Raw genomic sequence first — 26856 nt, 5'->3', positions numbered from 1 at the left:
ACATTTACCCAGTGGGCAGTTGGGAAGATAAAACATCTCTGCCTGTGCTTACTGGTCCACATATCGGTCCTTGCCACTGATGGCGTTGCACAGCACACACCTGTTCGTGCAGGGCACACCTGGAAAAGTAGTGGCGGCTGGGAACCACGTACTGTGGGACAGCCACTGTCATTAAGTTTTTAAAACTGTCGGTCTCCACCAGACAGAATGGCAGCTTTTCAAAGGCCAGGAAATTTGAAATGCTAGCATTCAGGGCCAGGGCTTGCGGGTGGGTAAGGGGGTACTTCCTCCTTCTCTCCAGTGTTTGGGGCATGGACAGCTGAACGCTTCAATGGGATAGTGTGGAGATGCTCGGTGACACTGGTGGTGATGGTTTTGCTGTCACATCCTCACTTTGAGGGAGAGGACGAGGCCGAGACCGCAGCAGAAGAGGGAGCAGGAGGAGCCTCAGATCTTTTGTGTTTTTTTAGGTGTCTACTCCACTGCTTTGAAGTTAGATGTCTGGTCATGCAGGTGGTGCTCAGGTTTAGAATATGTATGCCTCGCTTCAGGCTCTGACTGCACAGCTTGCAAACCACCCGTGTCTTGTCAGCACATTGCCTGAAGAACTGCCATGCCAGGGAACTTCTTTGAGCTGCCTTTAGTGTGCTCTGTTCCTCAGCGCAGTGGGCAGCAGCAGGCCTACTGGCTAGTGGCCGGCCGCTCAGGCTTTATGTCACCGACACAATTAACATATTGATTAAATCTCCTATAACAGTAAGACGGTAGAAAATGGCTTTATGTCACGCAATTAAGGCTACTTTCACACTCGCGTTTGTTGCGGATCCGTCATGGATCGCATCCGTTCAGATAATGCAACCCATTGCATCTGTTCAGAATGGATCAGTTTGTATTATCTGTAACATAGCCAAAACGGATCCGTCTTGAACACCATTGAAAGTCAATGAGGGACGGATCCATTTGCTATTGTGTCATATTGTGTCAGTGAAAACGGATCCGTCCCTATTGACTTACATTGTGTGTCAGGACGGATGCGTTTGGCTGCAAGCAGCGTTTTGGTGTCCGCCTCCAAAGTGGAATGGAGGCAGAACGGAGCCAAACTGATGCATTCTGAGCGGATCCTTATCCATTCAGAATGCATTAAGGGCAAAACTGATCCGTTTTGGACCGCTTGTGAGATCCCTGAACGGATCTCACAAACGGAAACCAAAACGCCAGTGTGAAAGTAGCCTAACAGACTGGTTAAATATTGTATTTCTGTGTCAGGGATGCAGAGGAGGTGCATCTCCCTCCCAAAAAAGGCTTTATGTCACCAACACAATTAACTGACTAATTAACTATTGTATTTCTGTGTCATGGGTGCAAATTAAGTGTTTTGCACCCTAAAAAATGGCTATAGGTCACCGACACAAATAACAGACTGATTAACTCTCCTATAACAGTAAGACAGATGAAAATGCAGTGTTCTGAACCCCCAAAATGCCTTTAAGTCACCAACACAATTAACAGACTGATTACCGGTAATTATTGTATTTCTGTGTCGCAGATGAGGTGTATCTCCCTTCCAAAAAAGGCTTTATGTCATTGACACAATTAACAGACTGATTAACTATTGTATTTCCGTATCACGTCAATGGCTTTAGGTGACCCACAGAATTAACAACCCGATTATTGTATTTCTGTGTCCCTGTTGCAAAGGAGTAGTATTGCACCGACCAAAAATGCCTACAGGTCACCCACAGAGTTATCAAAAAGAAAAAAACAACAACACTGTCCCTTAGTGCAGCAGTGTCCTGTCCCTACACTAGTCAGAGCAGAATGGCGGCAGACCATGTGATCCAGCATTTATACATGCAGGGTCACGTGGTGCGTCGGCCAATCGCAGCCATGCCAATACTAGGCATAACTATGATGGCTTCCAAGTGCCCACAGCTTAAAAGCTTGTTGATTGGCTGTGCCGCAGCCTTTAAACAAGCTTTAATTAAAATCCAAACATGGACTTTGGCGCCAATGTTCACCGCAATGTTCGGTACGAACCCAAACAGTACGGTCAGGGTTTTCTCATCCCTAACTATGGACATTTGTACACACTTGCCCCTTTTACTACTATGCAAAGCCATCATCTCCCTACTTTATTGAACACTTGCACTGTGATTTATGCTGGTTTGAGCACTTATACTGTTTCACATTGTTTAATTGCATTTATATGTTTATTCACTGAAATATATCCTGTTCATTTGCACTGTTATTATACTATAGCTGCACTGCACTATGGAAAGGGTTAATCCACAGCCAGCTAATTCTGGGAGACTTTATGACTTTCTTCCTATGCAATGTTTTAGAGAGAAATAAACAGATACATGGACCATCTGACTGGCTGGTTTGACTCTGTTATGTCTGAAGACTTGTTGACATCTGGAAAAACTGTTCGTTCATTCCCATAGACTTGCATTGAAGCTCTATACAAGTCTATGATAGACAGACATTGTAACAATGTTTCTGTTTAAGCTGTGATTCTCCACGTTTAGGTTGTGCTTCTCCACTCCAGTCCTCCCACTAGAAGGTTCTAGTTCAGCTAGAAACTGTATATAAGGAGCCTTTAGTTGTCTGCAGACAGTGACCAGTGCTTAGTAGGAGAGACTCAGCCAGACTAGATAAGTGACCAGAAGAAAATGCTGAGACGGGGATGCTCTGCCGCAGATTTTCAGTCACCGATTGTCACGGATGTAGGTAGGTGAGAACACCAAAAGACAACAAGAAGGAAGAGAAAAGACACTAGGCCTCACCGCTAGGGAAGGAAAAGGGTCCCCACCTATAAAACCCTGCTTTTGGCCCTAACTCCTATCCGTATGCGCATCTCTCGATGGTAGAGATGCCCATACACAAGAACCTGGAAAACCCTTCTAACCCTCAGATTCCCTAAAGGTAATGACAGAGCAGAGACAACCCGTTCCTTCCCTGGCGAAGAACAATCTCGCTGAGGCCTAGTAAACAACAGGGGGGGGGGGGTGGTACAAAACACAACAAGCGGAACACTTAACTTCTGAGGATGATAGATGAACATGACTTCAACAAGAACCACACTCCAGCTCTTCCAAAACCAAATGAAGCTATCAAGAGCAAGGAGTGATGGGTAAAGTCAGACTAAATAGGGAGAGGTAAAGGTCACATGATCAACACCTGAACAGGAGGTGTGGACATACCAGCTTACACCTGTCACAGGTGTGACACCAATCCTGTGACCAGGGAGCCAGCCAGATGATTGAGCCACAGACCCTCGGCCACCAGGCTTTGAGAGCCAGCCTTCTGATAGAGAGGGAGAGTTAGCTAAGGTGTTTCATTAGCATGAAACCTTCTTCTGTCTGGAGAAACCAGCCCATTGCATTGTCTGTATTGTTTTGCACTTCCTCCAGTAAATAAACACCCTGTCTCTCTGGACTTATTTCCCATTGGGGTGCACCATACCTTACCACCCGTTCCGGAGAGAGCAGCAACACATGGTGACACCTCCACGGTGTCTGGTAGACAAAGTATAGCGTAAGGGCTACCCCAAACTTGGCCACTGCACATACTGCAGTGCAAGTATTTTCCCCCATGTTCAGCCAGCTGCTACTATTACACTAGTGTAGTACCTACTGTATGTAAACATAATGTTCTCCTTGGTGTGCTGCATCCACTACAATGAATGTGCTTTCCATCTGCAGGCTTGGCACCTCCCCTGCATAAGGGAAAGCACTGATTGGGTGAAACAGGTACCTGCCCCAAGGAGCTGGTTGTGATAGGCTTGCTTTATAACCAATGAGAACATCTCTTTAGTAATGGAGAATAGTTGGTCTTACCTAAAGCCCTCAGTATTTGCACTGCATTTATTACCAGCCACTCAGATGTAGAGTGAAGTAGCTGGAAGACAAATTTTATTTCTTGAGTAAGTTGTACCTCCTCACATTGAACGTTGGACAGTGCCCTAGGAAGGTATGTACTTCTGCCTGATCCTTGTCCTGTCAGCTGTGGTCAGTTGCCGTGGACAAGACAGGCCCTATGATTTTTACCTTGTTTTCTAACAATGTGACACAAGGAGACATTTTTTTATTTTGGGAGAAAATGTTCTTTGAAGAGGACCTGTTACCTCTCCTGACATGTCTGTATAACTACTCGCACTCTCCTTGTAATAACAATTCAAGAGCATCTCTTCTTATGTCTCTACGATGTGCCATTTCTTTATTGTTGCTGCTAGAAATTATGAATGAATTACTAGCAGTTTGCAGTGAAGGTCCAGATAAGTGTTACCAGTTGTGTCCCTGCACGGTCTGATGATGGCAGCACTGATTAGATAGTGTCAGACTGTGCAGGGACACCTGCCCAACTGGTAACCTTTATTGAGAACTGCTATTAATTCATTCAAATTGAAGTAGGAATAATAAAGGCATGGCACAACATAGAGCCATAAGAATAGATGCTCCAGAATTGTCATTACAAGGGGAATGCAAGTAGTCGCCATAACAGACATGTCAGGTATTCCCATCTCAGCAATTTATGGATGAAATTGGAGCATCCAGAGGTAGACAAGATCATGGAAACAACCAAGCTTTCTGTGCTTTGCCGTCTCTGGAAAACATGCTTGGCCACTGCTCCACATCATTTCTCCTCACCTTGGATGGGCCAGGGAGAAGGGATGAGGGCCTCCATAATAGCGATCAGTGGGGATCCTAGCGTTTACACTCTCACTGATCTAAGATTTATAACACTTCCATCTCATCAGCTGACATTAAGCATTTGAGCAGATGTCAAAGTAAAGCCTCATGCAGACGTCAGTGTTTCACGGACGTGTGCTGTACGTGTTCTCCACGGACAGCACACGTCATTATTCATTTTAATGTGTGTATTCTTACATCAGTGTTTCAGAACGGTCCGTGGGTCCGTTTTTTTACCACAAATGCATGCTCTATTTTGTCCATGTTCATGGATCCATCACGCCCATTATAGTCTATGGGTCCGTGAAAACCACGGATGCCATCCGTGTTTCACGGATCATTAACAAGAGATTCTTTGAAAATTATTTTTCAGCTGTTGAGTGTTAGTGAAACACGGATGCAACACGGACAGCAAAAAACTGACCCAACACGGATCTGTCACGGGAGAAAACACGGATTGAACACGGTCCGTGTTACCACTGATCCAAAACTGACACGGACATCTGCATGAGGCATAAGGGTGGGTTCACATCACGTTTTATTCCTCCGTTTGACGTATATGTTAGGAAAAAAAAGATACAAAAACGCAGCACACCACGTTCTTGTATCCTGCACAGTCCAACAAAAAAAGTATACTTTTTTTTTTTCAAAGGTAAAAAAACGTATACTTTTTTAATTTTTTTGGAGCTCTATGGTGAACTGATGCCATTGTATGGCATCAGTCTGGGGCATCCGTTTAACGTACACCTTTTTTGTATACAGGGTGGGCCATTTATATGGATACACCTTAATAAAATGGGAATGGTTGGTGATATTAACTTCCTGTTTGTGGCACATTAGTATATGTGAGGGGGGAAACTTTTCAAGATGGGTGGTGACCATGGCAGCCATTTTGAATCCAACTTTTGTTTTTTCAATAGGAAGAGGGTCATGTGACACATCAAACTTATTGGGAATTTCACAAGAAAAACAATGGTGTCCGTAGTTTCAGGTGCTGCACATCTCGTATCATCTGAAGGCAATCGTCTATGCTGTGAAGATACGATATGTGCAGCACCTGAAACTACGGATACTGGAAGCCTGTGCTAGCATTTCTCCTGCGGTGTTGCTATCAGTGTGTGAAGAGTGGGAGAAGAGGGTTGCATTGACAATCCAACACAATGGGCAGCACATTGAACACATTTTATAAGTGGTCAGAAACTTGTAAATAACTCATGAAAGAATAAAGTTACGTTAAAACCAAGCACACCATTGTTTTTCTTGTGAAATCCCCAATAAGTTTGATGTGTCACATGACCCTCTTCCTATTGAAAAAACAAAAGTTGGATTCAAAATGGCTGACTTCAAAATGGCCGCCATGGTCACCACCCATCTTGAAAAGTTTCCCCCCTCACATATACTAATGTGCCACAAACAGGAAGTGAATATCGCCATCCATTCCCATTTTATTAAGGTGTATCCATATAAATGGCCCACCCTGTACATTAAACGGATTGGAAAAACGTGCTGTGAACCCAGCCTAAGAAATTTATGAAAACCAGTCAGAAATGTTATACCCTAGACATTTTTGAGGCCAAACATACTAGTTGGTGCTGTATATTACGGTGTAATAAGCATGTCCAATCACAGAAAGAAATACAGACAAGAATAAGGCTTGCAAAATATTTTATTAGAAATGATAAGAAATGTTAAAGAAGAAACCGCTGAGCTGTCTTCACAGCCTGGAAAATCTCCTAGTCCCATATGATGAGAAGTACATACTCCATTCACTTCATATAGTAAAGACTATAGCAGAGATTTATCAGGGAAACTGGCTTAGTCGCCCACAGCAACCAATCAGATTCCTCCTTTCATTTTTCAGAGCTCATTTAGAAAATGATAGGATCAATCTGATTGGTTGCTATGGGCAACTAAGCCAATATCCATTTTATACCACTTTTGATAAATCTCCCCCCTATATCTACCCCATCAGACTTCTGTGCTTCTATGAGTGTAGATCAGAAGCTGTCAGAGCAGAAACCCTACATCACTGAAAGAAAAATAAGACAACTACATATAGATTTCATACCAAATATCAGGCTATATACAGAAAATCATCGTAATTACACAGCAGTAGTGAGAGAAAGCACAAAATGCTATTGCTTAGGACAGTGAAACACTGTGTGGGGGATCCATTGGGAGAAGACATGCAGTGGGCTGTATATGCTTGCATACTGTATATTGCTGCTTTAGAGGGGTTCTCCGGGTAGCTGTAAATAATAGTAATTTTGAGGGGAAGACCATTTAGCAAACTGGTGTTGCCTACAGCAACCAATCAGATTTCACCTTTCATTTTCCAGAGGAGATCTGAAAAATGAAAGGTGAAATCTGATTGGTTGCTATGGGCAACTAAGCCATTTTACCTTTACACCAGTTTTTCTAAATCTACCCCAAAATGTTCACGTGACGTTGTGAAAATGAAAACGGTTTAGAAACTGCTCCACGTTGTCCATGGGCTGTGTCCATCTACCTTACAATGAATGGGGATGAGCTGCAATATCTTACGCAGTCTATGGACAAGAGTAGCGCTCTTCATGGGGCGGTTTTTAATTGCATACAACCTTTAATATATTTAATTTTGTAATTTGGTCCCCAAAAGATCTCAGTCCTTGGCTATAGAAACCACACTCTTTTTATACAGCATATCCATAAATGAAGGGTGCATAGAAAGTGCCTTAGTTGTGATTCATGAAATTTGCTCTTGAGTGCCAAATTACTCTGAAAACGGCACTGCATTGTGAGAAGTATCAATGCATGTTGTAATATCGTACATAGTCGAATGACCATCCTGTTCTACTCTAACGACCATGATACGCCTGAAACATCACAACACTCTCTATTACAGCCGTTCTGAGGAAATGTTATGTGTTTTACATTGCTTCAACCAGCAGAGGACGCTACATGTTGTATAGTTTCAGCTGCTCCTTCAAGTCTCCGTCTGACATCATTCCAAAGGTTTCTTGGTTGCTTTCCATCATCTTAAAGATGGCACCCAGTTGTTCCCTCTGTACCCTGGTAAGGAAACACATGATGTATCTCAATCCAAGCAAACTACCCAATTAGAGAAGCTCCCAACTCAACCTGCAGAGCTTGCAATCTAACTTTGGCTGACTGGAATTCTATCACATCTAATATAAAAGGGGATGCCAGTGTGAAGCCACATTAACTGTGCAGTTTATAGCTTTTGCAAAAAACCTACTGTACACTAAAAAGGTGGCCATCTGTCCTTCAGAAAATTTTGGCTTCTCAGTATAATATGGACTAATGAAAATACAGGGGTCTCATGCATTTGAGATTAGCCCTTAAGGTCCCTATACTCCTTAGTGTATGGCATGCCAAACTCGTCAATTTCAGCTGGGCTGGCTAACTATCTAATGTGTTTGGGGCCTCCTGACTCTCTTTCAGCAGATGATGTTGGGGAAAAGAGTGATCAGGCAAGTTGAACTTCAACTCTGATCCTTCTGTTCTGCCAAGAGATAAACTGCCATTAAAGATGTCTGGCAGTGGCTTTCTCATCTCTTGCCACTGAAAACGCATGCTCGACTGAGCACACATGTATATGAGGCAGCCTGGTGGAATAGATGTTGGCTGAATGAGTTATTGAAGGTGTACGAGCATCTTTAGAGAATGAATTGTAAAATACCTGTAGGTTCACCAATCATGGTACCAGCTATAATTGCTACAGGTGTAACCCTCACCAGTAGGGATGAATGAACTTCTGTTTTCAAGTTCGGCGTACAAGGATTCGGGTTATCTAAGAATTCTGTTATGGATTCCACTACCACGGACCATAAGTTATGGTCTGTGGTAGCAGAATCCATAACGAAAATCTTAGATAACCCGAACACGAACCATGTACGCCAAATTTGAAAACAGAAGTTCCCTCAACACTACTTACAAGGCTTGTTCTTCACTGAGGAGAAACATAATGGGGACTTCTTGACAACCTTAAAAGTAGGATTACAACCAATCATACCCTAGTTATAGCCACCTCGTTTGTTGCTGTGAGCAAGACTTACTTTATTCATATTGTCATTAAAAAAGTTGGCCATACACTTCATACACTGTAGCTGTCAGCTGAAGGTTCATTTGGCCAAGAGCTATCCCTACCAATGTCCCCTCCTTGACCAAGTATGCATATGTTCTGAATGGTTAGAGTGGTCCCACCTCAAAACTTAATTGAGATTGTTGGAATCCAACAAACCAATGCTTCTATCCCCAGCATCTGCCATTGATGGAAAGTTGTGACACCCTATACATGTCAGATGGTCCACCAGTCTCAGCAAAATCGTCAAGTTCAGCCAATATGAATCTAATGTGTATGGTCACAGTCGGTTAGAACAGCATTAGACAGTAGACAACCAGATGCATAGAAACTATTAGATATCCTTGGACAGAGGTTTTCATGAAGACATTTCCATGAAGAAGACACATATCTGTCAAATGTCCACCGTAGTCCAACCATCCCTCCTCCCAGTCACCCAAAATAAGGATATGAAGATGTTGGATTCAGTTATGGGAGGATCAAGTTGTAAAGTTCGAGCCAAATCATTTCTTGGCCAACAATGACCTATCTTTTATGGGCAGTTTCAGATCAGGTATGCATGAAGACCCACAAGAAACATTCACTGCAGTCGTGCAGCATTGTATAGCGCAAAGGTTGTATAGAGCCGTGTAAATGATTGAAGGTGTGGAGGAAAATATTGTATGTGGTGATGAGACGTGGAAGCAGATGATCAAGGCCTTGTCATAGCTTGCTATGTTCTTTAGAGGGTCCTAAACTTTACAAAGCCCAGCTAGCCCAGCCAATTGACTCTAAGCATTCAAAGACAGGGGCTTGTACTGCAATCTATTCACTATTCCGCCCTTTAGAAAGTGCATGAAGCGAAATGTATATGTCAACATAAGGCATTGGTTGCATAGTTTTTACGATAGATATTGCACTTTTAAAGCAGGGACACAATCTAATTCCCCTTTAAATGAGTTATGGATGCCAGGTGGTCTTGCAAATTCCCTTTAGCCAAGGCAGCTCTTCTTTATACAGTGCCTGTAAATACAGTTATAATAATAGAAAATGTGATTTCACCATCCACAATGTATACATCTTACAGTCCCACAGGTGAGAAGCCACTGTCCTTTCCACTACAGGACTGTATGAGACCATGCATTGTGTTTAGTGATCCCATCTTCCCCGATAAGGTTGCTGTTTTTGGATTGCTGACATAATATTGGTGAATTGGGCAGATCTGATCTTTTCTGTAAATCTCTTTAGCTGGACTGTAAGGAAAACTTCTTATCATCTTCGACTCTGTAGAAAAACAAAAACAAGAGGGAATGACTAGATACAAGTGTCCATCATTGGAAAAGCAGGAGGTCGTAAGGCCTCTTGAACACGAACCATGTACACGGAAGTTGCAAGGAGACACACGGAGTCCTAGCAGTTCTATACTAAAATGGTAGGCAGTCCCTGTGCCTCCATATTGTACCTCCATTCAGTGCCATACTATGGAGATATTCTGCCCTTAAAGAGTTTCTGTCACCCCACAAAACTCTTTTTTTTTTTTTGGATAGTTATATTCCTTATAGCGTGATATAGGAGAATATAATGGTCTTACTTACTTTCATGCGGCCGTTTCTTTAGAAAACGAAGTTTTATAATATGTAAATCAGGGCTCTACCAGCAAGTAGGGCGTCTACTTGCTGGTAGATGCAGCAGAAAACCGCCCCCTCGCCGTGTTGATTTACAGGGCCAGCCGTGATCTCCTCCTCCGGCCGGCCCTGTCAGTATTTCAAAAATCGCGCGCTCTGAGATGAGGAGGCTCGTCTCCTCAGAACTCCCTCAGTGCGCCTGCACCGATGACATCACCGAAAGAGAAGACGTCATCGGCGCAGGCGCACTGAGGGAGTGCTGAGGAGACGAGCCTCCTCATCTCAGAGCGCCTGCGCAGAATGAACAGAGGCGCGCGATTTTTGAAATACTGACAGGGCCGGCCGGAGGAGGAGATCACGGCTGGCCCTGTCAATCAACACGGCGAGGGGGCGGTTTTCTGCTGCGGCTACCAGCAAGTAGACGCCCTACTTGCTGGTAGAGCCCTGATTTACATATTATAAAACTTTGTTTTCTAAAGAAACGGCCGCATGAAAGTAAGTAAGACCATTATATTCTCCTATATCGCGCTATAAGGAATATAACTATCCAAAAAAAAAAAGTAGAAAGTACATGCCGGTCAAGTTACACCTCTGGCTGGAGGGAAGGAGTTAGGTCAAGAATTTGGCACGGGGGGGGTTTATGGGGATTTAATGCCCCTGGCCCCAAAGCACTGAGAGAAGGGGGCCCAAGGTGAACTCTTGCACCAGGGCCATTGAGCCTTTAGCTATGCCCCTTTATGATATGGATATATGCCTGAGACCTTAGGTTATGCATAGACTCAGGTAAATGTATATATCACATTGTCTTCCTGAACCAGGCAGAGATACCTGCTACCATCCCAGGAAAATCATTCAGATTCTACAAGAAAACTTAGCTTACAATAATAGAGATTTCTATTAGAAATTCTCTTGATTTCCATTGGTCATTGGTTGGCACAAACCCCGGTTAATGTCCACATGGGCATCTATGACCAGTTTCATATTTGATATTAGATAGGACCTAGATATGGTTTAAAGATGCCCATAGACAGATACTGTAAATGATCCAATGTTATCCCGGTCATTCATCAATAACCAATAAAATTATTCATAAAATAATGATCATTGACTCAAGGGCGTCACAACTCCTGAATGCTTAGAATAATCACATGGCATCAACAATCAATCAATTCAAAATTCATTTTGATTGTTCCCAGTTTTAATTGCAGTGATGGTTATTTGCAGGGAAATCTCTACACTTACATAGACCTACAATATAATGCAGTTCTCATAGGACAGTGTCAAACAGAATGGCCATTGATTATAGCTTGACGAATAGTCTCATGGATTAGTGAGGATTATGTTGTGAGAGTTTGATTGAGCATCGTTTAGAAGGTGTGACTGGAGTCTCCAATGTTAGGGCTTACAGCGGTGGGAAACCTGCACAACTTAAAAGGGTTCTGACGTTCTTTTTAACTGATGATCTGTCCACTGGATAGATCATCAACATCTGATTGGCGGGGGTCCGACACCTGGGACCCCCGCCGACCAGCTGTTTGAGAAGGTACCGGCTCTGCAGTAGCGGTGCGGCCACCACAGGCCCAGTGACGTCACAACTAGTATCACTGGCCTGGGCTCGTCTAAGCTCTGCTCACTCGAATGGGGTCTAGCCCTGCCCAAGCCAGTCATACTAGTCGTGATGTCACTGGGCCTGAGGGAAACCGAGAGAAGGCCGCGGCGCTCCTGTATCGCCTCTACCTTCTCAAACAGCTGATCAGCGGGGGTCCCAGGTGTCAGACCCCCACTGATCAGATGCTGATATTCTATACAGAGGATAGATCATCAGTTAAAAAGAACTTTAATGTATTCCTATTGACTGTCGAGCAATAGTTTCTATTAGTGTATAAGGTTTCTGCTACAACTGTTGTGTGAGAGATAGATCCATAGACAGGGCTGGATATGCCTCTCCTGACACGTCCATTATATTAACTACTTGCGTTCCCCATGTAATAACATTTCTGGAGCATCTATTCGTATCACTCTATGTTCTGCCATTTCTTTATTATTTCTACTGAAATGTATGAATGAATTGCTAGAAATTTGTATTGCAAGGACACACCCGAGACTGGTAACACCCATCTGACCCTTCCTTGCAAACTGCTAGCAGTAGATTCATTACTTCTAGCAGGAATAAAATTTAAAAAAAAAAGGATAGCACATTGTGGAGTCATAAGAATAGATGCTCCAGAATTGTTATTAAAAGGAGAATGTATGTAGTTACTAAAATAGACAAGTCCGGAGAGGTGACAGGTGCTATTTAAGCATAGGCGGCCGTTCATGTACGGGCGGCTCTGCAGCAAGGGACACGTTTTCTCCAGTAACTTGGGAGAGGGATCTAGTACCTATAAGTTCCTGAGACGCAAGTCCAGTATTCTTAATAAGGAATGCAAATTTTTTTAAAGATGCATTTTGATGCAACTTTTTGTGCAGATTACAGCAGTCTTATAATGAGCTGCCAAGCATCTGTTATGCAACTTTCCCCATTTACTCTTACTGTTGGAGAGTGAAAAATGGAGGTGCTGTGTGACTTCGGCAGTATCATAGTTGCATCATATAATTTGTAATGAGCAGCTGAAGCCACTGAGCAGCCCAGGTGAATGGAGGACCAAAAAAGTCCTTAAACTTTTCCTATTCACCCCCATCAGCATGTGCAGCAAAGACATCATGCAATTCAAGTCATGCCATCAATGTGTGTCATCATCTACGGCACCCCTGGTATTTAGGACCATAGGACCAGGGCATTCTGTATGCATGGTTGGACTAGCCCACCAAAGTACCAGATGATCCTCCGGTGGGCCCAGTATATAGAGCCATAGTGGGCCCCAAAGGTCTGGTAGAGAAAAATTGCATTTGGTGCTGCCTTTGGAACCAATCACTTGCCACTAGGGTCTATTTCTTTGATTCAAAACCTTTGATTAGATTTTGTCGATGATGTAGGGATTGGTCCTGAGAATAATTGTCTTTGGTGGGCCGAAGAAACCCCAGCCCGACCTTGACGGTATGTTTGGTTACAGGTCTTCAATGAACCAAATATTGTTGGTGGTGGGACCTTTTTGAATGTGTAGGGTGTAATAGACTGGTGAGGGATAGCCCTTGTTCAGTGGAGTGCCCTTTTCGGGGCAATTACTCAGCTTGACAGGCAGGAATGGTGTTATAGGATGTAGGTGAAGAATAGTGGGCAACTCCTACTGTTCCCACTTCTTCTCAATCCAGTGGAATGCATCAATAACCTGGACAGTGGGGTGACGATTGACTAAATTTAGAGCAGTCACCTAAGTGCGAGTAATATAAAAAGTGGCAAAACGTGGCGTGCATTTAGTGATATTAAGAGATATTTAGGGTGGGCAATTTTAAGACTTTATGATAAGTTATGTTTTATAACGCCCAAAAGGGATCTTTTGCGGTAATTAAAATTTTTGTACCTTGAGACTGTGTTTCATTTGCTGAAAATACTGTGATTTTAAAAATGTACTTAAACTGGATGTGCATATATCTTATCTACACAGAGAGTGGGACCAATGAACCTCCATTCAGTGCTGGCTGCAGACCCTATAGCAGTGATGGCTAACCTCCGGCACTCCAGTTGTGGTGAAACTACAACTCCCAGCATGCGCCATTCATTTTCTATGGAGTACTGAGAACAGCCAAGCAAGTGTGCATCTTGGGAGTTGTAGTTTTACCACAGCTGGAGTGCCCGAGGTTAGCCATCACAGTCCTATAGCTACACCCCTGGTCTAAGACAGGAGATTCCAAATAACTGCCCCCAACCTTCCCCGGGCCCATGATGTCTCAAGCACCTTCGTGTACTGAATAGGATCACACCATCAAGCAATAGTGTGGGTTGTGACGTGTTGTCGTCTTCTCCATGCAATGCATTCGTTTACACAGTGCACTTTGAGTAATGACCTGAAGGTGATTTAAAGACTATGGGACAGTTGATCTTTATTAAACTTTGAGCAGTTTTTGAGATACAGGGGTTAAAAAACTGTCTATATGCAGACTACGAGCTGACAGCTCATGTGAAGCTTTATCTCTGACCTTCTGACCTAATAAACACTTGCTCTTATTAAACTGATAAGAATATGGCTTAAATGAGTGTTTATGAGGTCAGGAGATCAGAAATAGGGTTGCACATAAGCCGTCAGCTGATGGAACTCAGGATAAGTCTGCAAGTAGACTGATTTTTAACCCTTGTATCTCGAAAGTTGCTGAAAGATTTTAAGAAAGACCAGTTGAAAAAAATTATTCTTAGCCTAAAGCGAGTAAAATGCAATCATAAAAAAATTGCCCCAAAGATGTCCATAGCCTTTAACCTCCGCTATAATTTTGTACATAATTAAAAGAATTAGTTTTAATAATGCAAAATAAGTGAATAACTACGATACTTCTTTCATTGGGATTGGTTGCATGGGTATTTGGCATTGAAATGGTAAAGGTTCTCTTTTAGGTTTTCCATATCAGAATTTGTACCAGATTTGCAGTGAGATGTAGTGATATATAGTAAACACTTGAGGGCGATAAAGTTTCACTTTTTTTTATCCGATCCTAGGTGTTTATAACAATCGGACACACTGGCACATTATAATATATGGCATGTGGCACCTGAGGTAGCATATTTTCAACCGTGAGCGGTCTATTCACTGCATAAGGAATCTGATTTGCTGATGGGCAGTGGAAATGAATATAATTCAAGACTGACTCCCATAATAACATCATATTGGAGAACTGCCAGTATCTTCATTGCAAGCATATAAGCTATAGTAGGTGAGAACCTTTAGCACTTGCAATGCCAGAAGTATAGTAGTAGTGGGCATAAATGGAGGGTGAGGAGATCGGGGATCATGTAACAGACACGTTAATGAGTTTTACTGGAGTCTAATTACTAACACACGGGTTGTAACGTCTTACCACATGTAACAGTGCATGGGCACTGTACGTGTTACAGGGATGTGAGATCAGAGGTCAACTCAATCCTGAAAGGAAAATGCATGGTGCTTACCACAAAGCCGTGCATCTCATCGGGTGCACATATTACACATCACAGTTATGTAATATCGCTGTACTGGTCACAGTGGAAGCAGTCATTGTATTGACAGAAGGGGAGCATACACTGAGGAGGGGGACTCTGTTTTTAAGTGGAGGGGCCTACATTGTGGAGAGGAACCCTGAATTGTGGAAGGGAGACCTGCATGGTAGAGGGGAGCCCTATATTGTGGAGAAAGCTATATATGGTAGATGGGAGTTCTACGTTGCAAAGGGGGGTCCAGGGCAAGACTAGCCCACCAGAGTACCAGAGGATCCTCTGGTGGGCCCAGTTTATGAAACCATAGTGGGTCCCAAAGGTCAGGAGAAAAATACCATTTGGAGCTGACTTTGGAGCCAATCACTTGTCACTAGGATCTATTAATTTGATTCAACATCACTTTAGACTTTTTTGATGATATAGCGGTTGGGCCCTAAGAATAATTTTCTCTGGTGGACCAAAGGAACCCCTGTCCTACATTATTGCAGGGAGCACTAAAATGTGGAGGGGAGCCCTATATTGTGGAGAGGAACACTACATTGTGGAGGGGAGCTCTTCATTGTGGAGGGATGACCAATATTGTGGAGGAGAGCTCTACATTGGGGAGGGGTGCTCTATACTGTGGAGGGGAACACTACATTGTGGAGAGGAGCACTACATTGTGGAGGGGAGCTCTATATTGTGGATGGACACTCTATATTGTGGAGGGGAGCCCTATACTGTAGAGGGGAGCCCTAAATTATGAATAGCAGCCCTACCCTGTGGAGGAAAGCCCTACATTGTGCTCTACATTGTGGAAGGGAGCCCTATATTTTGGGGGGAGCCCTAAACCAAAAGGCAAAGTGGGGACTTCTCTCTCTTGTAACAAAACAGCATACCGCTACCCCATGATAAAAAAAAAATAAAGAAATAAGAGCCTATTGCACTGGAAAGGGGGATGAGGCCACCTTGATATAGGGTCCATCTCTCCATGTGTCCCATAGCAGTCTATTGTTACGTTAAAGTATAACTGTCATTCTTTTTTTATTTTTGTAATGTGTAGGGGCAGTGATACTGACCATTTTTGTAATATACTTTAATTACTGAAATCGCACATTTCTATTAGAAAAATAGCACTAAAGTGCCCATTTTGAGCCTTAGCAACGTTCCTCTGTCTTCTGTTTACATAACAGAGTCAGTGTTGAGCGAGTCTCAACAGTTATGTAAACAGAAGACAGAGGAGCGTTGCTAAGGCTCAAAATGCGCCACTTTAGTGCTATTTTTCTAATAGAAATGTACGATTTCAGTAATGAAAGTATATTACAAAAATGGTCAGTATCAATGCCCCGATACATTACAAAAATAAAAAAAATAATGACAGTTACACTTCAATTCTGAAGAAATCACGCCTCCGTTATCTGTGTAACACCACAGTAAGGCAATGTACTATTTGGCAGCATATAGCACCTGTACCACTGCATGGCATATTGACATCAGTTATTCAACAGCTGAAATCATGGCAGAGACAAATGTGTAAGTAAATAACTTTAACTCCATCAGTGTTCAAGTTGATTGCAAGCTCTTGCGCAGGGTTGCCCCCTTATTAATATGCATGTAACTTAATATGCACATGTAGAGTTGAATCTGTGCTTGGCCATATACCAGGGATATTGTTAATCAATGAAATGCTATATGTGTATGTCTGACCCCACCCCCATATATTGGAGCCAGTGCACAACATGCAAGAAGTTTTAGGAATGAATGGACTTACCTCTGCTCTTCCTCTAATTCCTCCTGCGTCAGCATTTTCTCATAATCGCTACCTCGCAGTTTTCCTGGAAAGTATTTAAAGGCGAATGTCTCGTCATCTGAAAATAGAAAGACAAAAAGAGAGTGACATCGAACTTTCCATAAATATGACAATCATTTTATACCAGATCAGCGGGGCCTTGGCTTTGAAGAGACACCAAAAACACGTGGCTCCTAGCATAGGTATCCCAATGCTAAACTTGGAAAAGCACCTTACATCATGCCGATAATTTGCTACAGTAGGAACTAATGTCATCTGCCAAATGGGCCAAAATAGGCCATAACCATTGACGGATGGTGGTTCATTGCACTCCAGAGAGTGCCTCCTTAATGGATTTAGTGGTGGAGGTGGCTTTGAGAACTGAGCTCCTACTGCAGGGCTGATTGACCACAAATACTACATAAGAGAGCAGTATTAGTACATGTGCACAGTCTGGCGGTACTATTACTTATTATGCTAATTGCATAGAGATTTAAAGATGCGTTTTGTCTTGTTTCTCGCAGCTTTCTCCTGTAAAGCATTTGCATTGGGACCAAGAGATTTTGTACAGATTGAAACCAATATTCAATGTTCTCTACGACTTTACGGTTATTCACATTCATCTTCTTTTTGAAGTCTAAGTTAGTTCTCTGTGGTTTTACATTAGTCTTTGATTTTACGTCTCAGGGGATATAACACATGATATTCCTTCCATCCCACTCCGCCTTGTGATTACTGGAATACAGAGCTCCAAGTCTATCAGCTGCCTAATACACAATTAGTCTAGAATTGTTATAAGGAGAGAAGTGCAATATGGCCTTCAAGCTTACAAGTTCTGTTGCTATGAGTTACTATTGAACTGTGAGTGTTATGTTTATGTAGGTTATTAAACCTCCCCGCACTTATGTGTGCCATGTAAATTGTACCAGGGTTTGATTCGCCATATGTGAGGTACTATGTATTATGACATGTGATGTGCCTTTAAACTGATGTGAGAAATGGGGATTTGTCATTCTGCATGTAGTGAGGCATGGCAAGAGCTGTATTGCAATATAACATTTAGTAAGTGGTGGTGTACCAACATATTTGAGGTCAAATACCTTAGGCAGCATGTTGATGGGCATTGCAAGTGATTTACAGTGTGAGCGGTGAACCTGTAACACCCCAGAGTTGTGTTACTACACGCCTCTACCCCGCTACTATCTTCTTAGAGCTTTATACTGTCATCTGATGTAATTTATATTATGTCCTCCACAAATGTGCATATAAACCTATGTTAAATTAAATCGTTCATGTAATTTGCTTGGTTACCAGTAGGTGGCAGCAACCCATTGGCTGGTACAAGTTACAGTTTATTGTATCTGAGCTGGAATGGATTTTTAGAACTTAGCTCCCCCTCTGCAGAGAGGTGGGCTGGTAACACATCCTGCAGCAAGGGTGGAGAAGTAAGTAAGAGGGTAGGGTGTGTGTGTGTGGAGTTCCCCTGCATAGGGAAGACAGCAAGGACCTAGTCTTGGCTGAGACTTGGACATATACCCAGCAAGAGCACCTTCAGCTCTGCTGGATGAAGAAAGCAGAAACTACAGAAAACCTCCAGAGTTCCAGGAAGAAAGCATACCCTGAGAATCCATCTGTGAGATAAGTCCAGAGTCCTAGGAGAAGCAAATTCTTCCTCAGCTAGTCTGTCCCCACAAAGCAGAAGGTACCAGATAAGTTCAGAAGCTAACCCTGCCACAATTAAAGAGCTACCAAGCAGACGTTTTATCCTGCAAGCTCCACATTTAAAGCAGAAGTACTCACTCCTGCCAATGATTGCCAAAATCTGCTGGGACCAAGAGACCAAAGCTGTATACCGCTTGGATGACAGTTATTTCAAGTAAAGAAACGTTTGAACTTCATCTAAAGGTTCGGACATCATTTGTTATGCACAATTCCTCTATTACTTCTACTATCACTACACTCAAAGTGAGCCAGGAGTCCAGCCGTACCCAGGTAGGAGACATTGTGACACAACTCCCACAAAACTATAGAGACATTATAGGCAATTACAACACTCTGGCATTCCTAATCTGGGACGTGCGTTATAACACCTTGGAAGGGCCCTGGGATAGTACCCTGCGCGCGCTGCAATTGGCGTCACAACAAATAGGAAATATGACTAAAAATTTAGAAACAAAGAATTTAGAAGCAAAGAAAAAGGAAATGAAACAATTAGAGGGTAAAAACCTAGTTTTTGAAGGAAAAGACCTGAGCCATTTCATTACTAATAAAACAAAGACGTTCTTTGAATTGTTTGGGATCCACGACGTGACAGAATACTGCAGTGATTCTCTAAAAAGGCCATGTGAACGCTCTTAAAGAATATTCTAACTCAAAATTCAATTATTACATATGTAGTTACTACTGTGGTGATAATCCATAATCACTAATTTTTTTCCTCACATACCCCATATTTAAGAAGATTCTGTCCATAGCAACCGTTATTCACCAGACTTCATTCTGCCTCTCCTCTCAAGATGGCCGCCAATGCCCTCACCCTGAGGCTAAGCCTGCCTTCCCTCACTACCCAGAATGCATTGTGCTAATCTCGGGAACGCGCTGCCTCAACTCAACCAATCTGAGTTGTCCACAGTTCAACATGCCCTCTTCCTCCTGAGAGCCCATACATTTCAGCAAGTGGCTGTATTGCTGCGCGTCATTTCAGCCTGGACACATAAAAAGATCTACCTCCCTCTGTTATGAGGAATCCGGACGCTGCCACAGCAGCGCAGCACAGCGCCGGGAAGGGAGGGGCGACGGGGGAGCTTCCTCACTGTTAACCTCTTCCATACAGCGGTCCCTAGGGTTCGCCGCAAAGTAGGGGTTAACCGGCAGACATCCACTGATGTCGGCCGTTACAGTAGATTGTCAGCTGTATGTTACAGCTGACAATCTACTAAACTGCTCGGCCATCCTGTTCAATTGCAGGGGAGAGGAGGGGTGGAGGGATGGACTGCCTCCATGTCTGAAATAACAATTTTCTCCGGCTCGGCCATCCTGAAGGGGAGATCGGGGCACAGAAACACAGCAGCACAGCCCGATCTCCTCAACACTCACTGAGGGGATCGGAGCCGTGCTGCTGAACGTCAGTGAAGGGGTTTATGTATATTTCCTTTTTTACACTTGTGGCTGGGTACCTGGTGTAATGCTTAGTAGAGCGTTATTTACAGCTCTTTATGCAGGAAGTAACTTCCGGGTTCAGACGGGAGCGAGCACGCAGGACTGCCGACTTCTACGTCCTCCGTCTTCTGTATGAAGAAGCTGGGATACGGAGGACACCTAACAACGCTCTTTTAGTGGCAAAGCTAAAATGCCAGAGGGAGGACCGAACATGCAGGAATTACATGGTAATTTAATACCTAGCCAAAAATATAAACTAGGGCACTAATGTAAACGTAATGAGACAAATCCAATCATATAAAAAAGAAAAAATATGACAGTTATCCTTTAAGGTGGTCAATGATACCGCAGAAAGAGGAATTGCTCTGATAAAAAAGTTTAACGAATCGGTCAGGGACGAACAACAAAAACAATTCTTGTTGAGGGTAGTCGAGCATCACAGAAAAGTCGTCACCAAGCTAACAAAAGAAGGGATTGGATCGTTCAAAGTTGATTCATATGTTTTGCCTATCATACTACCTATTAATCTGTGTCTAGTTTTAATATTATTTTAAGTTTGTGATTTCTAGTTTTCCCAATAAAAGTAATTAACATTGAAAAATCATATTTTTTTCCTACTTTTACAAAACTGATCAAAGTGTGCAACCTCTAAATATTATCCAATCTTCTTGAAATTTTGCATATATATCACTTACATCCCTGATACTCGGGGCATAAGCAAAGTCTGCAAAAATTTAACATTTTATTTTTTCCATTACAAAATGAAACACCCCATGGATGACATTACGATTTTACCTTTCAGTTTCATTGGTTTCGGTGGGATTTGTGTAAGGCCTCATGCACACGACCGTTTTTCGGGACCGCGTCCGAGCCGAGTTTTTGCGGCTCGGGTGCGGACCCATTCACTTCAATGGGGCCGCAAAAGATGCGGACAGCACTCCGTGTGCTGTCCACATCCGTTGCTCCGTTCCGATGCCCCGCAAAAAAAATATAGCATGTCCTATTCTTGTCTGTTTTGCGGACAAGAATAGGCATGTCTACAATGGGCCACCCGTTCCGTTCCACAAATTGCAGAAGGCACACGGGCGGCTTCCGTTTTTTGCGGATCCGCGGTTTGCAGACCGCAAAAAACGGTACGGTCATGTGCATGTAGCCTAAGACTGCAAGATGTCAGCTCTGCTCACGAGGGATTCACACTATTACCAAGTGTCAGCATACCTGGGACTTCACTGATGGCCATATGCAGTGAGGGATGGGTGGTTAATAAATAATCACACCTAGCATCCTAGGAGAGCTGGCTCTATCATTCATTTTAGTTTCTGTGATTTGCAATATTCTACCAGATCCCAATACATTGTAACTATTTATTACTGATGATAATTAGATTTGTTATTAAAAATAAATCATGCTACAAAATTCATTTTTCCCAGCTTCCATCATAATTCCATGCAGTGCAACATTAGATAAGCTCGTCGCACCCTGGTCCCTATGGTGTATTCACTGCTTCTTCCAGTGTTTGCACGGTCTGAGGGGGAGTAGGTGAGTATTCAAATTGGAAGCATCACTCTGTGGGGAAGACTTAAAGGGGCTTCGCTGCGTGTGGGTGGCCACTTAAGGGGACATCATACTGTTTGAGGGCACTTAAAGAGAAACATTATGTGGGAGGCACCTAAGGGGGCCTCATACTTTGTGGTGCACTTAGAGGGTATTACTCTGTGTGGGGGCACTTAAGGGGGGCCTCATTCTGTGTTTGGGGAAAAAGAGAGTATCATACTTTGTTGGGGACACGAAGGGATTATCCTACTGTAAGGGGGACACTTAGGGAACATCCTACTGTGAAGGAGCACTTAGGGGTGTCATACTGAATCGGGGGCACTAAGAGGGCATCATGCTCTGTGGGAACACTAAAGGGTCATCATACTGTGTGGGGAGGCACTAAAGGGCATCATTACTCTCTGAAGGGATCAACAGAGCCCCCATCGTCATCTAGGGGGGCATTAAGCAGCATGACTATTGTGAGGTGGCACTAATAGTGTATTGGGGCACCATTACTGTGTGTGAAGCACAAATGGGATTAGGCAGACCCAGGTATGTTGTGGACCTTCACAAAAAAATTACCTGAGTATCTCTGCTATAGATGTTCTTCCAGAGATGAGTCATTAAAGTCTATTACTGAGTTTCTGATCTGAAAGCTGCCAGGTAAGGCTACGTTCACATATGCGGTACAAACTCTGGCAGAGGAACAGACTACTTTGAGTTTACCATATCCGCCATAGTTGGATAACTGCTGCATAGCACCGGATCCCCATTGACTATAATCGTATCTAATAAGGTTCCGGCCACTTTCCGGTATTTATGGACAAATACTGCTGCATACATATGTGAACATAGCCTGAATCCTACATAAGTGTATTATTAAACCTTCTGGGCAACTGTAGTCAATTTTGCCTTGTCTAGATATATTCTAAATAATGCATTGAGTTTGGCTACTCTTACGAACCCTTTCCTACATACAAGATGTCCCTTCTTTCTTTGCACAGCTCACATGCAATTCTCTGTTCTTGGCCTTGCCTATATTTATACAGAAATATTTCTCTTGTTCCGAGCCCAATTTATTCATCCTTTTGTTTTCAGCAACACGGACATCCTATTTGTTAATGCAGGCACCATTCCAGCTCTCCTGTACTTTTTTGATTGGCATGTGAAGACCAATGCTGCAATCAGTATTCAGAATCATTAGTGAATCATGGGTTTCCCTAAAATTGTACTTGCTTATCCGTCTCCTGCTTGACATTGAGTGCTGCAGCTCACTGGTGATGAGTATACCCAAGACGTTTTGTTTGTTATCCTCAGCCGTATCGGACCTATCTAAAGCGAGATACAGTATATATTACTTTACATTTATCAGCATTACCTTTTACCTGCCATTTGAATCATTCCTTTCTGTAGTATTTTACATTTCCTACATGGGCTTGTGCCATCAGCAGAACTTGACACTTTTTACATGTTAATAAAAAAAATTATAATATTATATAATAATAATAAACTATTATATAATGATATCATTATTATAACAGTTATAACCATCTAAAACCATTCTTCATCTTTTTCCCATCTTAGGCCTCTTTCACACAGGCGTCGCGTGTGAGGGCCGGATAGGATGCGGGTGCGTCGCGGGAAAATGCGCGATTTTTCCGCACAAGTGAAAAGCGTTTTAATGCATTTTGCACGCGCGTGAGAAAAATCGGCATGTTTGGTACCTAGACCCGAACCCGGACTTCTTCACAGAAGTTCGGGTTTGGGATAGGTGTTGTGTAGATTTTATTATTTTCCCTTATAACACGGTTATAAGGGAAAATAATAGCAATATTAATACAGAATGCTAAGTAAATTAGGGATGTAAAAAAAATTATATTTAACTCACCTCATTCACTTGTTTGCGCAGCCCGGCATGTGTTCTTTTTTCTTCTTTGATGACCTGGGATAAAAGGACCTTTGGTGATGTCACTGCGCTCATCAAATGGTCCATCACCATGGTGATGGACCATGTGATGAGCACAGTGACGTCACCAAAGGTCTTTTACCTCCCAGGTCATCAAAGAAGAAGAAAGAAGATAAATCGGGCAGCGCAAACAAGTGGATGAGGTGAGGTTAATATATATATTTTTTTTTTTAACCCCTCCATCCCTAATGTACTTAGCATTCTGTATTAAAAATGCTATTATTTTCCCTTATAACCATGTTATAAGGGAAAATAATAATGATCGGGTCCCCATCCCGATTGTCACCTAGCAACCATGCATGAAAATCGCACCGCATCCGCACTTGCTTGCGGATGCGTGCAATTTTCACGCAGCCCCATTCGCTTCATGGGGCCTGCGTTGCGTAAAAAACGCACAATATAGAGCATGCTGCGACTTTCACGCAGCCCCATAAAAAATGAATGGGTCCGGATTCAGTGCGGGTGCAATGCGTTCACCTCACGCATTGCACCCGCGCGGAAATCTCGCCCCTGTAAAAGGGGCCTTAGTTTTGGTCTACACATTTTTTTGTCCCGTTTAGGAAAAAGTAAGGTATGGATCAGATTCGTGGATGGCTTTCCTTCATACCAAACCATGATTCTAGCCCTGAATCTAAATACCAAGACATTAGAGGCTTGTTGGTTCTCCCACCTGACACCCGAGGCAAAAGCTCTGCCAGCCACAAAGCTCTGCCATTGGTATTGAGTGCCCCATTGCTATTACATCATTCCTGGTCCCGACTGAAAAGCGGTACAACAGAACATACAATATTTAATCACATTTTATTCATTCAATGCATTCTCCCTAATATTTGCAGTATTATAACTGCTTAGTACATCACTACAGTTGGCCTTGGGTGCGTGAAAAAAAAATTGTAATCATACAGTTGGCAAAAAAAATGGTCAGCTAGGTGGTGAAAGGTCTTTTCTGTAATCAAATTCTGCACAGTAATGTATTTGAGAGCGGCTGGACTGACAAACATCCCATTGTTGGGGTAATAAGAGCTCTATTTATAGGGTCACTGGTTCGATGTGGACACCTACGCCATCTTATACACAAAGCTTCCATTGAGCTCTCTCATTAGTGTCTGCTCGTTTGCAAACAGGCTGGCAATGCCCACTAAGAAAAACATACCAAAGGACCAGTGGGCGTTCACATCTTCGCTCATCGGAGCAGATACCTATCTAAAACTCCCTGCTCAGATATGACAGACATGCAGATACCAAAATGTGTGTGTCCAGACATAGGATTTGACAAATGACAACAATTCAGGGACTGCTCTGGGGAATTCATCTGCGGGCTGTGGTTGGCTGTAGATTATTCTGGATGAAGAAACGTGAGCCGCACCTATCGTGAGCATGGAGCATCAACCATGTTCTGTAGTTATGAGCATATGAGGATAACTCTGTTGTAATTGTGGGACTTCATGAATGAACTGGTAACCCAGCAGTAAAAGAGAATAAACGTATAAAAAAGCAAAAAGTCAGAAAACGATTTAAAAAACATGACAGACATGCTCCAAACATTTTTTAACACCAGTTTTCGGGCACAAATGTAACAATTAATTCCTCCCACAATGTTTAGCTTGTGGCTGATACATTGGGCAGGCGACCGAGAGACATTTGCCCATTAACAGGGTGTCCGGAGTGGAATGATGGAGAGACTCCAAAATACATATAGGGTCTTTTCCAGGGTTGGCCTTAAAAGGGTTGTCTAAGTTATATTTATTAATGACCTATCCTCAAGATAGGGCATCAATATCAGATCGCCGGGGGTCTGACAGCCGGCACCCCCGCCGATCAGCTGTTTGAAGAGAAGGCGCGCGCCTCGTCAGCACTGCCTCCTCTTCATTGTCTACCTGGTCGCCGTCGTTCCCATTGAAATGTATGGGATGGCTTGGGTGTAATTACACCTGCCCACCGCTGCAGATGCGACGGCTAGCAGGTAAACAATAAAGAGGAGGCAGCGCTGGCACGACGCGCGCCTTCTCTTCAAACAGCTGATCGGTGGGGGTGCCGGCTGTCAGACCCCTGCCGATCTGATATTGATGACCTATCCTGAGGATAGGCCATCAATAAATATAACTTGGACAACCCCTTTAAGGGTGGGCAACCTGTGGTACCACCTATATGGCCTGGCACCTGAGGCTTGTGACCACTACAAATCTTAGTATTAATTGTATAGCGGTAGTATTTACAGATTACTTAACTCTGATGTTTTCACTGTCAATCTAAGTGGAGAGAGTGCAGAAGGTGGACACAGGGCACCGTACATTGATCCCTTCCTGTCTGGTCCTATGTAGATTGTAAACCCAAGAGAACTCCGCTGCGTACCATCCAATCTCCCGGGAGTACAGATTGATTGGACGTTGAAAGTCAGGCGGGAGTCACGAGCCCCCAATACACATTAGATTGCCGTCAGTCCCACCGAAAAAAAACTGCAGTTTTGGACGATAATAGGCTAATGTGTTGACCCTGGTCAAAAACATTAATGAGAACTGTCCTTGGATGAAACGGGGATTCATTCCATCCCATCTAAGTCCCATCTATGCAGTGGCATGACCTGTCTTGTTTGATGGTTCTTTGGTCTTGTCTACTCTAAACAATGTGCACCTTCTGAGCCGAGAAGAGGACTAATGAAAGCAGTCCAGCTTAGGTATTCCTGCACTGGTTGTAACAGTTGTAGCATTGGTAAGGAATCTACAAGTCATAAATCAATGATTTTCTTATTAAGTTTATTGGTTCATGAAATATTCTTTGTATTATATTTGTTGAAGTGGAGTTAAATAGGAGTTGTCGCCTCTCCTGACAGTTTTAGTAACTACTTGTATTCCCCATGTAATAATAATTCTGGAGCACCTCTATTCCTCTGACTGTATGTTGTGCCATTCCTGTATTATTCCTGCTAGAAGTTTGCAGTAAAGGTACTGCTGGGTGTTACCAGTTGTGGGTGTGTCTGACTCTGTCC

General features: G+C 43.1%; 1 protein-coding gene across 3 annotated transcripts in view; it reads right to left on the bottom strand.

The window, feature by feature from the left end:
* Nucleotides 1-6339: 6339 nt before the first annotated feature.
* Nucleotides 6340-26856, bottom strand: part of MXRA7 (matrix remodeling associated 7) — a 61704-nt gene continuing 41187 nt past the window's right edge. Inside the window, exons 3-5 of one of the 3 annotated variants that reach the window (XM_040438915.1) lie at nucleotides 17192-17288; nucleotides 15327-15391; nucleotides 6340-10038 (exon numbers count right to left, since the gene is read on the bottom strand). In XM_040438915.1, the coding sequence (XP_040294849.1) occupies nucleotides 15358-15391; nucleotides 17192-17288 (131 nt within the window). In that variant the 3' untranslated portion in view covers nucleotides 6340-10038; nucleotides 15327-15357. The remainder of the gene's footprint in view (nucleotides 10039-15326; nucleotides 15392-17191; nucleotides 17289-26856) is intronic. The other 2 variants (XM_040438912.1, XM_040438913.1) reach the window with 2 other exon arrangements.

The sequence above is a fragment of the Bufo bufo genome, chromosome 6 (assembly GCF_905171765.1).
Source record: "Bufo bufo chromosome 6, aBufBuf1.1, whole genome shotgun sequence".
NCBI lineage: Eukaryota > Metazoa > Chordata > Amphibia > Anura > Bufonidae > Bufo > Bufo bufo.
Note: the sequence above shows the minus strand (reverse complement) of the source record. Positions and strands in the feature narration are given on the sequence as shown.